The 17,199-nt window shown below is 51.1% G+C and overlaps 1 protein-coding gene across 1 annotated transcript in view; it reads right to left on the bottom strand.

Moving 5' to 3' along the window:
* Positions 1-138: 138 nt before the first annotated feature.
* The window catches only part of mcrip2 (MAPK regulated corepressor interacting protein 2), a 28,045-nt gene continuing 10,984 nt past the window's right edge, over positions 139-17,199 (bottom strand). Inside the window, exons 4-5 of the mRNA XM_086000935.1 lie at positions 5,111-5,221; positions 139-3,203 (exon numbers count right to left, since the gene is read on the bottom strand). Coding sequence (XP_085857061.1) covers positions 3,133-3,203; positions 5,111-5,221 — 182 coding nt within the window. The 3' untranslated portion in view covers positions 139-3,132. The remainder of the gene's footprint in view (positions 3,204-5,110; positions 5,222-17,199) is intronic.

Consider the following 17,199-nt stretch of genomic DNA (forward strand, 5'->3'; position numbering starts at 1 on the left):
CAAACACTCCCAGGGAAGACACAGCACGGGTTAGATACAGAGTAATATCTACCCACCCAAACACAAAACCCCTTATAAATTGTGGGATAGTTTAATCCTGGAGATCAAAGCTGCTTGAAGAAGATTGGGTAAACAAACTTGATTTTATTTTTTTAATTTTCCTTTCAGGTTAATCATCCAGCTTGATATCATTTTTACATTTACACAGGCTCAGAGATGCGCGTTCACTTAAGTGTCACACCTGGACTGTGCTTCGGTCGCACTTTGCCCTCTGGCTACCAGATAGGGCCTTCAAAACATGGACCTCTCTCCAGAGTCCTGCCCCCTTCAGCTCACTGATTTAACTGATGCAATCCTTCCCTTTCTTATCCTACAGTAATGGTGTAAGAAAATAGAACTCATTGCATAGTTAGAAAAACATTAATAAATACACTGCTCAGCTCGTTACACAAGAATTTTGATTCCGTCACATAGCCAAATCCCCACGCTGTCCCTGTACACACTGCACGGGGCTCTTAATGTACAGGCGACAGGTCAGTACCCCACCCAGTGTGGCAGTGGAAGATTTAGAATTCATTTAATCTTCTGTTCACATAGGGTAGAAAATTAAAATTAGGTGCAATTCCCATTTGTTGCCACTTTATATGTCCAAAGCAGAGTATCCAATCCAACATGGTCATGGGCATGCCACCCTTCAAACATTTAAAGGGACTGACACCTGCTCAATACCATTTAAAGGATCCTGTACTACAGGTTGTTCTCCCTCTTTCCCCTCCACCCCCCACTATATTGTTAGAGCTTTCATTAAAGCAACTGAAAATCCCAATTAAAATAATGTCCTGTTTCTTTGGGGAAGAGTTATCCCATCACACCACGGGGTTCCTGCACCATTTTCTGCCGCTCGGTTTGGAGCTGGGATTCCTCCAGTTGGACAGCACGGCCCAGGAGGTTGTATTAGAAAAGGAAGATGTAAATAGGGCGGAAAGGGCAGAATGTTACATAAGAGGTATCGCCAATAATGTCATCGAACCAGGTGTCTCAACAGGAAGTAGCTACGAGCCACCATGAAGGTTATAGAAATAAAACAGGAGGATAATGGAGGGAAAGCGAGACGTCCTGAGGAGATTGTGTTAACTGGGATCAGAGGGCTGTTTTAAATGTTTCTCTTCATTAAGTACGACGCATTGAGGTGCTCAACAGGCCCATAGCCCAGGTGTACCTTATCATCTAAAAATACACAGCACACCCCCCCCCACGGAGGGGCAGAGCCCCCCCGACCCCGCGACTGGTCATAAATCTGAGGAACGCTGTCAGAAGGCCACGTTGTGATTGGTAGTTTCAAGTGCTGGTCTACCTGTCGTTTAGCCAGAGCTCTACCATTGGCTCCTCGGCTTCACTGGACGTTAAGGCAGCAGTGAATAAGGCGGTGCGAGTACGTCGGAGGCCATTCGCTGAGCCGCACATTGTCACAGCAGGCGGCTTTTAAATCACAAGTACCACCTGCCCACCCCCCTTTACTAACATTGGAGCTCCCACAGTACTGTAAACACCACCCCCCATACAGCTTCAGGTTCACGGAGCATCTGAACACTATGCTCGGGAATGGGAGATGCAGCCAGCTGAAAAGAAAGAGAATTGAACGAGCAACTTCAATCTATATTAAAATGGAGGCAGGGAGAGACTGACATCTGATTAAACTCGTACTGCAGATTTCTGCCTGTAGTTACAAATAAGTCCTGCAGATCAGCAACAGACCGGCACTGCATCATTTACCACGTCTGTAGGAGTTTTACATTCAAAGATTTTCTGCCCAGTCCAGCGATGCTTCTGAGACATTTTATCAATGGTAACTGTGTCCCTTTAAACAGCCCCTGCCCGTCACCCTCTCTCCGTACAGCAAAGTGCCAGCACCACACAGCGCAGAGCCCTTCCATCTGACTATGCTCTTCCTGTTGGGTCAGGAATTGTAAGGTGTTCCCAACCCTTGCCCCCAGCTGGGGCCTTGTTTGAATACAGATTCCTGTGACGGGCAAGCACCTGTTGGGGCGTGTTTATCGTTCACATCCGAGACCTGTTCCAGTGGGTCCCCACTAACTGACCGACAGCCACTGCTGTCCTGTATGTACTGGCATTACAGAGGAGTCACCCCCCCCCCCCCCTCCCTTATTGAGGGGCTGATGCGACAGGTAGGAGAAGGTTGTTCTGCTGGAGGAGGGAAGAAGGGTGACCAACCGCCACCATTTCAACTCCAGTCCTCAGCACGTCGGTAGCAGGGTGTTCACGAGCAGCTCAATGTCACAGAGGGAGCTGTTACCATGGCAGATTGGACAGTGCGCTGAAATCTGCCGCCACCTCTATCAACACAGTCAAAGTGTTTAAAATCCACAAATGCTCAGGGGGAGGGGGAAAAGAGAACATGATTCGTTCAAGAGGCTTCCCCATTTCAGAACTCAAAAACCACAACATTCTGTAGCATTGACAAAACAGGAATTTCTCGCTTGCAAGCCAGGGGCTACTGCTGATCTTAAGAGATGGCACGAAACAGGTCAGAAAATGGAAACTAAATCTCTGCAGAGGTCAGGACGAATCTTAAAGGGGCGTCACCTCCTTGGGGGAGGGGGGCAGTTTTCAAAACTGTCGTTCCTTGAACTGCTTTGAGTGGGATGGGAGCGTGCGCTCCTGATCAAGAGCCCCTGTGTCATGTCCAATTCACCGCCCCGGACAGTTTTTTGGTGCTTTTCTCTCCATTCCACTCAAGTCACAAGGTGGGTGTAGCTGTAACCTGAGGCCAGACACTTCAGGATGTCACCAGGTGTACGCTGGTACAGACAAAGCACGTAATGACCCTTTAAGAACAAAATAAAAAATATCTTCTGAAACGCTATGTAAAGACGTCTCTGGTGGTCTTGCTCACAGACTTGCTGCTTTATTGCTCAAAGGCAGGGGAAATTCACCCAGCTGAAGCCAAGAGGTCGAAGGTCAATGGTCGCTGCAGAGAATCCCAGTTGATCCAGGTTTTACAAAAATGTCTTCATCGTTTGTGAATCACTGAGAGTAGGGAGAGATCTGTGTCCGAGTGTTAACTGGCTGCTGACGCTCTGCCCTGTTAAAGGAGGCCATCCCCGATGGACTTTAGGACGAGTTCTGGATATTTGCCAGGAACTGCTTCGCCCACCACTCTTCCAGGTCGATCGGGACAAAGTCTGGGAAACAAAAGTGGGCAACATTTTAACAGCACCTGCAGAAACAGTGCAGGAATCCCAGGAGACTCGCGACCACAAGAAACCCCTCACATACTTTCACAACATTTCTTCATTTACATCAAGTGTTCAGCATCAAACACTCCCAGGGCAGGTACAACATGGGTTTGATACAAAGTAAAGTTCCCAAGCTCCCTCTACACTGTCCCATCAAACACTCCCAGGGCAGGTACAACAGGGGTTTGATGCACTGTCCAATGCGCTCCTGGTTGGCCTCGCACATTCTACCCTACCTAAACTTGAGGTGATCTAAAACTCTGCTGCATGTGTCCTAACTTGCACCAAGTCCCGTTCGTCCATCACCCCTGTGGTCACTGACCTACATTGGCACCCGGTTAAGCAGCGCCTCTATTTCAAAATTCTCATCCTTGTTTTCAAATCCCTCCATAGCTTCGCCCCTCCATCTCTGTAATCTCCTCCAGCCCCACAACCCACCCAAGGTATCTGCGCTCCTCTAATTGTGCCTTCTTGAGCATCCCTGATTATAATCGCTCAACCATTGGTGGCCCCAAGCTCTGGAATTCCCTGTCTAAACCTCTCCGCCTCTTTCCTCCTTTAAGACGCTCCTTAAAAACCTACCTCTTTGTCCAAGCTTTTGGTCACCTGCCCTAATTTCTCCTTATGTGGCTCGGTGTCAAATTTTTTGTCTTAATACTCCTGTGCAGCACCTTGCGACGTTTTGCTACATGTTGTTGTTGTCCCATGAAACACTCCCAGGGCAGGTACAGCACGGGTTAGATACAGAGTAAAGCTCCCTCTACAGTGTCCCATCAAACACTCCCGGGGCAGGTACAGCACGGATTAGATACAGAGTAAAACTCCCTCTACACTGTCCCATCAAACACTCCCAGGGCAGGTACAGCATAGGTTAGATACACAGCGCCCTATCACTTGTAGTACCCATCACAATTCTTCACGTGTGAGCTCCGAGAGTGTTATTCAGCTATTTTCCCCACAGAGGGCAGCAGAGCCACGCCAGATCTGTGCTCAGTTGGCCTGCAGTTGTGGTCACTTCCAGCCGGGGCCACTGCAGTGATCAGGATCGATGACCCTGGCCGATGTCTCCCCTGTCCATCCCAGAGGCTAATTGTAGCCTCCCCTGCAAGCTCAGCCCAGATCAGCTAATTCAGCACTGACTGAGGATTCAACCAGTCTGTGGCTGAGCCTCAGGCTGGATAAACCAGCTGAGCCAAGGGGCCGCCAACTCTCATTGGATACATTCCTGGAGGTTTTATCACCTGACCTCCCCCTCCAACTGCCCCACCCACTCAAAAAACTTTTTTTTAAACCCTTCTCCGATATTTTTGTAACTAATAAACATAACCGTTGAAAGAAAATGAAATAAAAAACCCAATCCATTTTAATCCTTGTCACTCTGAGTCAGAAGGTTGTGGGTTCAAGTCCCACTCCAGACACTAGAGCCCATAATCCAGGCTGATACTCCAGTGTAGTACTGAGGGTGTGCTGCACTGTTGGAGGTGCCGTCTTTTGGATGAGATGTTAAACCGAGGCCTCGTCTGCCCTCTCAGGTAAAAGATCCCATGGCACTATTTCGAAGAACACTGGAGTTCTCCCCGGTGTCCTCGACAATATTTATATGGGGAGAGGTTGGGGAGGGCAGAAGCGTTTAGCCACAATAGTCCAGCCATCATGGTGTGGGGCAGGCTTGATGGACTACCAACCATTTTCGTATGTCTCTATGGTGTTTCTCCCGGGTTGCTCGCAGCTTTGGCCAGGAAATAAATCTTTAATTCTTGGACACTTCAGAACAACCCTGGAGGGTTGGAAAGCCCAGACAATATCCACCCCTCTGTAAGGTGTATATATTCACGGTTACCCGTGGCACCTACTCTTCAAGTTTTGGTTTGGTGTTTTCTCCACGTACTGCACCGGCCTGTGAGCGCTCTGCCCGTTCTCCGGCCGCTGGCTGGCTCCGAGCTCCTCTTCCACCTGCTGCCATGCTGGGAGAGAAATGAGGGCATTCCAATTACTGAGAGCTACACACACAGGGAGGGAAGCAATGATATTGGAGATAGAGGTGGTCTATCTTTATACCCAGGGTACACGACACAGCTCTGATCCACAGGAGAAAGGAAAGAGAATTTGCATTTCTATAGCGCCTTTCATCACCTCAGGACATTCCAAAGTGCTTTACAGCTAATGAAGTACCTTTGAGGTGCAGTCACTGTTGTGGCAGTCAATTTGTGCACAGCAAGCTCCCACAAACAGCAATGCAATAAATGACCATATATTCTGATTTAATGATGTTGGTTGAGGGATAAATATTGGTCAGGGCACCAGGGAGAACGCCCCTGCTCTTCTTTAAATAGTGCCATAGGATTTTTTTACATCCACCCGGGAGGGCAAGTGGGGCTTCGGTTTAACGTCTCATCTGAAAGAAGGCACCTCAGACAGTGCAGCGCTCCCTTAGTACTGCACTGAAGTGTCATTGTAGATTAGGTGTTCAAGTCCTGGAGTGGGACTTGAACTGACAACCGTCTGCCTCGGGCAAGAGTGTTATCCATTGAACCAAGGCTGATACTGAGGTAAAGTACTGAGAGAGAGAGAGAGAGAGAGAGATTGACTTGAAAACTCTCCTCAAATCAAAGCAGCTCCCAAAAAACTACGAAGCAAATATCCAGATAATTAGAATCATAGAATTATACCGCACAGAAGGAGGCCATTCAGCCTATCATGCCTGCTCTTTGGTAGAGCTATCCAACTAGTCCCAGTCCCCTGCATTTTCCACATAGCCCTGCAAATTACACAGATTCTGTTTATCTCTCATTCGCGCATCCAAGTCTCCTAACTAATGCCATTTAGTGATATCTGGAGCCTTCCAACATTGTGAAAACCCCTTCAAGGTGAACCAGTTCATGGGACGTTCCGAGGGTCAGACAGCCAAGGGTCAAGTGCCTGTTGGTTCTCAAGTTGCTAGTCTGGTTGTAATAACCGGAGATGCTCCCGAACACCTGCACTCCTACCTGTCAGTGAGCTGTCCAGGACAGACAGTCCCAGGTGGGCTCCGTAGCAACGAGATTTTTTTTTTAAGTCAGTATTTTCATATCTATTTTCCAGTATAAAACAGTGAGCACTTTGAACAAAAAAAAAACCTACGTGACTTTCCTTCACTGTTAAAGGTTAGAATTAGCAGTGGTTCACCAGTGACCTATTAAACTTTTAAAATAAAATTTTTGGCACAAGATTTAATAATTAAACTCAGTCTGTAATTATCGGTACCATTGCTCTAGTTTAGTTGCTTGACTGCAGTTATATTTTTCTTGTGCTAGGTATTCGTCTTGGGTCTAGCGTCACTGATCACTCCCATAAGCAGACCTCACATCCCCTACAAACCTTTACCTGCCCAATATCCAAAGTAGTGAGACCCAGGGATCAATCAGAGAAGCCTCGTCACTGTACTCTGGCTTACTGGAATGTATCATGTGCCACAACATGAGCTCCTCACCCTCAGCAGGTGGAAAATTATATCCTTTCAGACTGCGGCTTAGGCTATAAACCAACAGACAAATTTATTTAACATTAAACAGGTAAATGAACAGAGCTCAATATAAACAAGATATTTACAATAAGTACAAACGTGACTGTTCTTCACAATATTTCTGAACACTTAAGACGCCTCTCCCTTAGCCATCTCTCAACATGCATTGAACATTGAAAACAGATGTTTGTTTCTTTTGTGACAAAACTCCATCAAGGTGAAACTAGCCCAGTTTCTCTGCTGGCTTCAGACTGATTAAGGTAAACTGAGTCACAGCAGTAGCATTCCAAATCCTTTTAAAAGTGAAACAAAGACAATTAACAAAAACATTGCATTCTAAACTTCATTCTTTCAATTGTATAGGATGTTTGAATGAGATGGCTTGTTTCACACATAGCTTTCTGATAAGTCCCCATCCACATGCAACAGCAGCAACAACTTGCATTTATATAGCATCTTTAATGTAGTAAAACATCCCAAGGAGCTTCACGGAAGTGTAATTAGACAAAAATTGACACCGAGCCAAAGGAGGAGATATTAGGTCAGGTGACTAAAAGTTTGGTCAAAGAGGTAGGTTTTAAGGAGTGTCTTAAAGGAGCAGCGAAAGCAATAAACAGCAGGCCCTAAGCTCTGGAATTCTCTTCCTAAACCTCTCCGCCTCTCTCCTTGTTTAAGACGCTCCTTAAAACCTACCTCTTTGATCAAGCTTTTAGTCACCTGTCCTAACATCTCTATGTGGCTCCTGTGAAGCGCCTTGGGACGTTTTACTATGTTAAAAGCGCTCTATAAATACAAGTTGTTGTTAAGACCAATGCAAGTCTGTACCTTGGCCTGAGGTGCAAATATTAGCCAGACTGTAATGTTGCAGAAACCAGCTGGCAACAACTGATCTTAACCCTGTGCATGTACTACAGCCAGAAGAGAGGCCTGCCCTTTTAACATCAATGTCCAAACAGCCACTGACCTTCAGCTGTACTTGGCAGCACTGGCTGGAACACACTGCTCACACACTGTCAAACATTTGCTTGGATGAGACGGAACAGGGTGGGGGCAGGGAGGAGGATCAGGTGCTGCAGAGGGTCAAGCACTGCCCGCTCACCTACTGTACTTGGGACAACTTTAGACCCATCAGTCTGACTTCCGTTCCACGTAAAATTACAATCGATTATCAGGAGAAAACTTGGGGAATATCTGTACACAATAACCTAGTTAACAGCAGTCAGCACAGATTCAGAAGGGGAAGATCCTGCCTGACCAGACTCTCAGCTTCTTCAAGGAAGCTACACTCCAAGTGAACTGTTGTAAGCCCCATGATGTGATCCACCTCAACTTTCAAAAGACTTTTGATAAAGTTCCACATGAAAGGCTATTAATTAAACTCAAAGTTGTGGGGAATTCAGGGTAAACAATGAGAATGGCTAAAGGGTAGGAAACTGCAAGTATTCATTAAAGGAGTTATGTCGGAGTGGGGAGAAGTACTGAATGGGGTACTTTAGGGCTCAGTGCTGGGACCACTGCTGTTTCTAATTTACATAAATAACCTGGATTCAGACACTCAATGTAAAGTGGTCAAGTTTGCTGATGATCCCAAACTATTCGGAAGAGTGGAACCAGCAGAAGCAACTCATAAATTGCAGACTGAGTTGGACAAAATATGTAAGTGGGCAGAACAATGGCAGATGGGATTTAATGCAGGTAAGTGTAAAGTACGGCACATAGGAAGGAAAATAGACGACATGTGAATCAAGATGGGCCGCATGGCCTTCATCTTGTGATCTTGTGAAATGAGGGAGAGTTGGAAGGTCTGCGAAGATGAAAAGGATAAAACTGGCAAAACTTTCACAATGAATCTGCCCAAGTTGATCAGATACAGTCAAAGTGGTTAATGATTAAAGTTCTGTAACAACCACAAAGATAAAAACAACCCTGAAAGTCAGGAAGGGCGCATGGCACACACACATCACTGGAACACTATCTCAAACAAAATCCACCCTCCAATACCCAATCAACCTCGACACAGAACCGGTGTCAGAAGTGACCAACCTTATACTTTGGCATATTACTCCAATCTCACGTTGGACACTAAACGGTACAGTAAAGATGGGCTCATCTCACTGAAAATCATTGAACAGTTTGTCCTTCTGAACAAGGAGTATTCAAGGGACAAACTGATATACAACAGGCGCACTCAGCTCCCTCACCGAGAGCTGGCGACAGTTTGATCAGCGGCAATCACTGACGCCTCTTCGAAGTGTGTGTGACACAAGGGGTAGGATTTTCATTGGGCCGTGGAGTCAGGATTGGAGGTGTGTGGGGGGTTAAAATCCCGAAATCAGGGGTCCCGACCCCATCCCGCACCCAACCCACCTCCGTGCCAGTTTCAAAGGAGGCTGGGACCCGCCTACCCGAGGCGGGAAGGGATTAGTGCCAATTAACTGCCTGTTAACAGGTAAACAGGCAGTTTTTAGCCTAATCCCTATTTTTAATGCTGAAGTGTGGGATTCCCGATGGCTCCAAACCACGCCAAGTTTGCGAGGTGGGCCGTCGGGTTGAAGGACTTGGAGGGGTCGAGATGTCGGTGTTCAGGTGAGTGATGTGTGCATGAGTGCAAAGGTAAGTGTGTTTGGTGTGTCTAAAGTGTTTAAAGAAGTTTAAATGACCTTTTCAGCCTTCCTTTAGGTCTCGGGAGTCCCTTATCTCACCGGCACAGAAAGCAGAATGGCTGCGAACTGTCAAAAGTGACAGCCTTCAGCTTTCTGTGCAGGAGAGATTTCTAACCGAGTCTGTGGAGAAGGACTCAGGTTAGAAGTAAGACTGTCAGTGTTTGACAGCTTCAAACAGCTGTGAAACGCTGATATTTCATTTGTCAAAACCTCTTGACAGATGAAATTTCAGTCTGTGATGTCACCTGTTGCCGGGTGGCCCTTAATTGGCCTGCTGAGCCCACTGGGCGGGCTCAACAAGGCCAATCAAGTTAAAATCGCGTGGATTGGCCACATCTCGATGGAGGCAGGACTACAACCCCAAAAGTTGTAGTCCTGTCTCCTACCAGACTCCTGAATGAAAATCCAGCCCAAGGTCTCAATACAAAAATGAGACTGGAATATCTCATCCATGAGACTCCCTTCCTGCTCTCTCGACCCTATTCCCACTAAACTGCTGGCTACCCAACTTCCCTTCCTGGACCCCATGCCAGCTGAGATTGTAAAGGGTTCCCTCTCCTCAGGTACTGGCCCCCTCTCATTCAAAAGCAGCATCATTACGCGCCTGCGTGTGAGTGAGTGATGGCATGCATGCACACACACAAGAGTCTGCGTTCTGGCCAAGGTGGGGGAGAGTGGAAGATTCTGGGTAATGGGCGGGTGGGGTGCTGGTGTCTGTGGAACTATAATCCATCCAGAATCCACATGTCATCAGAGAGAACATGCTAATTGGCACAGGCACGATGAAATGGTGCACTGAAGCGAAACATTCTGCTGCAAGCCCTTTGTGAAATCTCTTCAATGCAGGGACTGACCCACAGACAATAACCTGATGCTTCCTTTTTCAAAAACAGTAAACCTGCTGTGTATTTCCAGCATAACTGTTGGAATAAATCCTGCCTGCAGTCTGCAGATTTGCCTCGATCCCTGCAGTGCAGACAGGGGAGGGGGGAACGGAGGGGGGGGGGCAGAGGTGGGGAGGGGGAGGGAACAGAGATAGACACACAGGCACACAGAGTGTCAGACAGCCAGACAAGGAGTCACGGTGAGAGACAAGAGAGGGGTGGGGCGGGGGAAGGAGCAGAGGGGGGGAGGAAGGGGCGGGGGGGGGGAGGAAGGGGCGGGTGGGGGGGGAGGAAGGGGCGGGGGGGGAGGAAGGGGCGGCGGGGGAGGAAGGGGCGGCGGGGGGAAGGGGGGCGGGGGGCAGGAAGGGGGGCGGGGAAGGGGAGGGGCGGGAAGGGGCAGGGGGGGAAGGGGCAGGGGGGGGAAGGGGCAGGGGGGGGAAGGGGCAGGGGGGGGAAGGGGCAGGGGGGGAAGGGGCAGGGGGGGAAGGGGCAGGGCGCAGGAGACGGGGGTAGGGGAGAGAGAGGGAGAGAGTGAGCGAGAGACTGCGGGGTAGGGAGAGAGGGGGAGAGAGAGAGCGAGCGAGACACACACAGAGAGAGAGAGAGAGACGGGGAGAGAGAAAGAGACAGAGACAGAGACAGAGACATAGACAGAGAGCGTGTGGGAACCCTTGCTAATTGACTATTTCCAGTCAGAAAGCCCCACAGTATGATGTCATAATTCGTGGTGCTTTTAAAGTCTATAGCAAGCATTGCAACCTCTGCAGGCTTCCATACGAACCATACAGGATGGCAGAGGAGCCTGCAGCAGCTGTGGCCAGTGCCAGACACCAAGCTGGCAGCAAATTCGACGAGGCTTCACTGCAGGCATTATTGGATGGGGTGAGGGCCCACAGGGAGGTCCTCTTCCCTAGGTCAGGGAGGAAGAGGCCTCCCACTGAGACCAAGGCTGCATGGATGCAGGTGGCAACAGATGTCAACTCGCTGGGAGTCACCAGAAGAACCTGGATACAGTGTCGGAAGCGATTCCATGACATTCACCGTACAGGAAAAGTAAGTATGAAGTTTCCATCACCCTTAAACTGATCCCCATTGCCTTTCCCCACCAGCACTCAGCTTTAGTACTCTCTTCCTCCACATCCCACTTCACAGTCACATCCATGCACCCTTAGCCATTCCCTCTCTCTCTATGCTCACGTTCACATAACTATTCCACTATGCAGCCTTCACATTCCCTCTCACTCTGATGCTTTGAGCACAACTGACAACACACAGGGAGGGCCCTTGGTCTTGCAGCCTCACACCATCTTTGTCTCCCTCTAAGTATCTATGCTATGCAATCTCTACACTCACTCAAACTCCACTTGCCTCCCTCATTGCAGGAAAAGAGAGCTCACAACAACAGAAAGCAAGTCAGGACTGGAGGAGGCCCACCCTCAATAGCCCACCTGACCCCCTGGGAGGAAGGAGTCCTGGAAATTGTCGGGGCTGATGTGGCTGCGGAAGCTGGGGAGAGACAGGGGCAGGCCCGCAAGCTGGTGACAGAATAGTTTTCCATCTCTCATTGACATAGCATGAGTCGCTATTATGATTCTGAAGCTACATTATTTGGACTTATGAACATCTGCAAAATCCAATGTGCATGTAACCTTGGCATCACATCTGTAACTCTTTCCTTTACTCCCCCACAGGATCATACGAAGCCCCCGTCCCCACTGTGGAGGAGGAAGAGGCTGAGCAGCCAGACGCCCGAGGAAGCTCCCACCTCTGAGGGCGCACCCAGCACCAGCGCAGATACTCACACCTCGTTGGGACCTTCGCAAGATAGAGTAGTGTTGTCACCTGGTGTATCACAGCTCACAAGTGAGCATCAGCAGATGGTGGAGACAGGGACAGCAGTGGAGAGTCCTCGTCGGAGGGCGCAGGACTCTGCCAGCTCAGCTCTGCTGCATGTCGACTCTCTGCCTCTGGGTCCATCTGCAAGAGAAGAGGTGATGGATCTCCATGCACAGATGCAGGAGTCTCTGGCAGGTTTTGTCTCCAGGGTCGCTGCGAGTGGAGCGAATGGAGGAGTCCATAGCGAACATGAGCAGAGCCTTTGTGGAGTCATTGGCGCATGAACGCATCACCACGGAAAGGATGGCTACAGTACAGGAGAGGATGGCTACGGCCATGGAGGAGCTAAGTCGCCAGAGTGTTGAAAACATGGTGAGTGTTCAGAATAGACTGACATCTCTGGAGGAGCGATGGTCAGCTATTGAGCAGAGAAACCAGACCTTCATGGCAGGCCCTCTGAGTAGGACTGCCATTGTAGAAACGGGTCCCCATGGCCCCCCTGATGTGCAGCAAGCTGCTCTCAAGCCACTTGCAGGCACTGAGGGGGACCTGACCCATGAGAGGAAGGTTGGTGGCAGACCTCAAGGAAGTGGGGGCTCCTCTCCAAGCACTCACACTTCCATGCCACTGCAGAGCCCCGCGAGTCCACACCCAACGGAGATAGAGGTCTCAGCCCCTGCACAGCCGCAGGAGCAGCAGACTGCTGGCGAGCCCTCACAGGCTCACCACCCCAGAGGACGCCCGCCAAAGGTGTCGAGACAGGAGCAGCAGGAAAGTGAGCAAGGGGCCTCTACATCTGCTGAAGCCACAGGGGAACCACTATGCAGGAGCACGCGTAAGAGAAAAATAAAGCACAAATAGTCACAAGGGTAGTCACTTGGGTGAAATGCTGTGTTTATTTTTAAAATGCCATCAGTTGGTTATTGTAAATAAAATTTCAGATGGCAACTTCTGCAGTTGTGGCGTGTGTCATTTCGCGATTGGGGCTGAAGTCCTCTAATGCCAAGAGGGGAAGGAAAAAAAGGCCTCCCATGCTTCTGGTAGGTGCCTCAGTTGAGGAAGCGCTGAGTGAGGGTGGCGAGAGGGGCTTCCCAGGAGGTCACACTGGAGAAGTGTGTGAGGCTCCAACCTTCCACAGCTGTGCCTAAGCCTTGAACAAGTTGCCCCAAGCCTGAAACAAGAAGGTCCTGAAACCTACAAATGCTGTCTGATTAAATCTCTTTCCTGATTGACCTGCAGCTGAAAGTAAGCAAGCCGACATTGTTCACGCCAGGTTTCATCAGCGGGGTTCCCACCAGTCGTGTTTAGCGTGGGAAAAGGCTGAAAATAGCAAGGGCCCCTTAAAATGGCATTAAAGATGCCAATTATTGGTGATTAGGCTCCCGATGACCAGTCCCGCCAGCTGCGGGTGGGACTGATTCGGGTTGGATTGAAACGCCACGGTGAAAGTCAGACGGGGCGGGGAATCAGGCAGGGGGGGGGGGGTCGCGACCCCCTTTTTTAGCGATTTCCCCCCACCCCCGATGCCTGAAACCCCGTCTGATGGCTCCAGGAAAATCGACCCGAGCACAGAGAGAGAGGGGGGGGGGCAGGGAGGGAGAGAGGGGGGCAGGGAGGGAGAGAGGGGGGCAGGGAGGGAGAGAGGGGGGCAGGGAGGGAGAGAGGGGGGCAGGGAGGGAGAGAGGGGGGCAGGGAGGGAGAGAGGGGGGCAGGGAGGGAGAGAGGGGGGCAGGGAGGGAGAGAGAGAGGGGGCAGGGAGGGAGAGAGAGAGGGGGGCAGGGAGGGAGAGAGGGGGGCAGGGAGGGAGAGAGGGGGGCAGGGAGGGAGAGAGGGGGGCAGGGAGGGAGAGAGGGGGGCAGGGAGGGAGAGAGGGGGGCAGGGAGGGAGAGAGGGGGGCAGGGAGGGAGAGAGGGGGGCAGGGAGGGAGAGAGGGGGGCAGGGAGGGAGAGAGGGGGGCAGGGAGGGAGAGAGAGAGGGGGCAGGGAGGGAGAGAGAGAGGGGGGCAGGGAGGGAGAGAGGGGGGCAGGGAGGGAGAGAGGGGGGCAGGGAGGGAGAGAGGGGGGCAGGGAGGGAGAGAGGGGGGCAGGGAGGGAGAGAGGGGGGCAGGGAGGGAGAGAGGGGGGCAGGGAGGGAGAGAGGGGGGCAGGGAGGGAGAGAGGGGGGCAGGGAGGGAGAGGGGGGGGGCAGGGAGGGAGAGAGGGGGGCAGGGAGGGAGAGAGGGGGGCAGGGAGGGAGAGAGAGGGGGCAGGGAGGGAGAGAGGGGGGCAGGGAGGGAGAGAGGGGGGCAGGGAGGGAGAGAGGGGGGCAGGGAGGGAGAGAGGGGGGCAGGGAGGGAGAGAGGGGGGCAGGGAGGGAGAGAGGGGGGCAGGGAGGGAGAGAGGGGGGCAGGGAGGGAGAGAGGGGGGCAGGGAGGGAGAGAGGGGGGCAGGGAGGGAGAGAGGGGGGCAGGGAGGGAGAGAGGGGGGCAGGGAGGGAGAGAGGGGGGCAGGGAGGGAGAGAGGGGGGCAGGGAGGGAGAGAGGGGGGCAGGGAGGGAGAGAGGGGGGCAGGGAGGGAGAGAGGGGGGGCAGGGAGGGAGAGAGCGGGGCAGAGGGAGAGAGCGGGGCAGAGGGAGAGAGCGGGGCAGAGGGAGAGAGAGGGGCAGAGGGAGAGAGAGGGGCAGAGGGAGAGAGAGGGGCAGAGGGAGAGGGGCAGAGGGAGAGAGCGGGGCAGAGGGAGAGAGAGGGGCAGAGGGAGAGAGAGGGGCAGAGGGAGAGAGCGGGGCAGAGGGAGAGAGAGGGGCAGAGGGAGAGGGGCAGAGGGAGAGGGTTTAAGGGTCACAAGGATCCCAAGGACACAGCAGGGTCCCAGAAAGCTGCAGATTGCCCGAGCTAAGGGGGCATTTCCCCAGAAACCTGTTTAAACTGTGTGATTTTGAAATGTGTGTGCGTGGTAATTTCTAGTTTAAGCTGAGGGGAAGGTGGGGGTCTCCCAGTTGGGGAGAGGCCATACGAGAACCTCTACCCAGAGTTGGAAGGGGTCCCCGGACCCCGGAAAGGAGGAATTTTTGGATCCCATGAAAAACATTTTCTTTAAAAAGGCAACACATCATTCTCAACCGACAGAACATTCCAGAAGGAAGGGTGAACTGGGGGCCATTAGCATCTAAAGGCCCTGGTCACCCCAACCCAAAACACCAGATGCAACACCTCTACAGGGCAAGAGCTCAACCCAAAACAAACCTCACAAAGAGGGAACAGACTGGTCAGAGCCAGGAGCTTCCAAAGCCAAACAAGACAAAGGAAAAGGATTAACGGACAATCTAGTCTACACTTCGCACCTACTCACACTTTGAGCACCGGACCGGACACAAAGGGACAGCCATCACCGGACCATTATTGGTATCTAAAGACAAAGGACTCTCAAGCCCAGATACAGTATAACTGGGGTGAGAATCTCACAGACAGCATGTGCGTGTGGGGGCAGAGTCGAAGGAACGCCCGACGAGAAGGAAGGAAGAAGAAGCCCGCGGACCACGGAGGCATCGGAACCAGAGACCGGAGAGCGAGGGGGGAGAAAAGCGCGCTGTTCCGGACCGAAAGCATTTTCAAAACCGTACGAAAGGGGACTGTGAATATGAGCTTTCCTCAATGAGGATCACCCCACTTAGTGATAGGAGGATGGGAGGCTGGTGGTAATAGGAATAGGGTTTAAGGTCATTTTAGTTCGGTTTCACCCTATGTTTTTCCCTTCCCAGGACGATTGGTTAAGTTTAAAGTTCTATGTTTAAGGTGCTGTTTTAAGAACTTGTTCAGGTTTAAAGACATCAAGGAACTTTCAGTGGGAAGTGCTGTGTGGTGTTCGGTACTGAGATTATTGCCTTGCTTGTGTTTCACGTGTCCAAATAAAGTGAGTTGTATCTTTTATCCGGTGTCTGCTTCTGGTTACTGCTATTTGAATCTGTCACAAATGTCCAAGCTGTAATTCGTGTTGTAGAACAGTAGTGGGGGAAGTGGGATTCGAAACCTCACGCCAGTAATTTGGGGGATGAGCTGCAATTGGGAATGAGCAGTTAGATTAAGTGGGACAGGCTGAAACTCTGCCTGGAGTTGTATCTGGTATAAACAACCAAGAAACACTTACTCAGAGAAATTCTCTGAGGACTGTGATTTGCTATAAACAGTCAAAAGCCCCAAACTCCTCAGGGACTGTACATCAGCCTGAGGTACCCAGGACTACCTGGGTGTAAGATAACCCCCCTTACAAAATGGCGAGCCAGGTAGGAGAATGTGTAAGCAAAGACAATGTGACAGACAGCAGTCCAGAGGTTGAACCAGAAACTAGAATGAAGGAGAAACTAGGAGACTATATCTGTACCAAGCTCAATGTTAGAAAACCATGGGTGATGGGCCTGCTGCGCAGTGCACGCCCAGAGGCAGGGTAAAGACCACAAAGCTAATGTGGAGAAGGCAGTCTGGCTGCTGTGCCTAGAAAAGCAAGTAAAATTGCTCGACAGGCAGGTAGCGACCCTCCAAGCAGAGGTGGTAGATTTAAAAGAAAGGTCCCGTGCCGAGGTGTTGGATTTAGAGGAGCAGGCTCGGGCAGCAGGGGAGGTAGCAAAGGAAAAGATAGCAGCTGTGGAAGAGAAGCTGGCTGAGGCACTTGAGCAACTAGCGGGCGAAAGGAGAGAAAGGGCTATGGAGGCAGAGAGTTCTCGAATTTACAAGGAGTACCTGCAGGCGCAGGTAACAGGAGCCCAAACTGCAGCATTGAGGCTGCAAGAAAGAAATGCTCGCTATGCTCAAGAGAACGCTGAGTTGGGGGAGGATTTAAAGGAGGTTAGGGCAGCCTGGAAGCTCACGTGGCAGGAGGCGAGTCAAGCCCCGGCCACGGACCACGGCCCCTGCCTGGACCAAATCAAGTACCTCACCCAAGCTATAGCTAAGTCCCAGAGAGGCGTAGTGTGTTCGGTCACACCGGCCCCAGAAAGGGGGCAGGAGGAGGAAGAGGAGGTTAGACCCCTCCCCACAGCCCCTGTAATGGAGCCGGAGCTTGAGCCACAGGAGCCAAGCAAGCCGG

The sequence above is a fragment of the Somniosus microcephalus genome, chromosome 11 (assembly GCF_052327205.1).
Source record: "Somniosus microcephalus isolate GS21.2 chromosome 11, FLI_Smic_1.0, whole genome shotgun sequence".
NCBI lineage: Eukaryota > Metazoa > Chordata > Chondrichthyes > Squaliformes > Somniosidae > Somniosus > Somniosus microcephalus.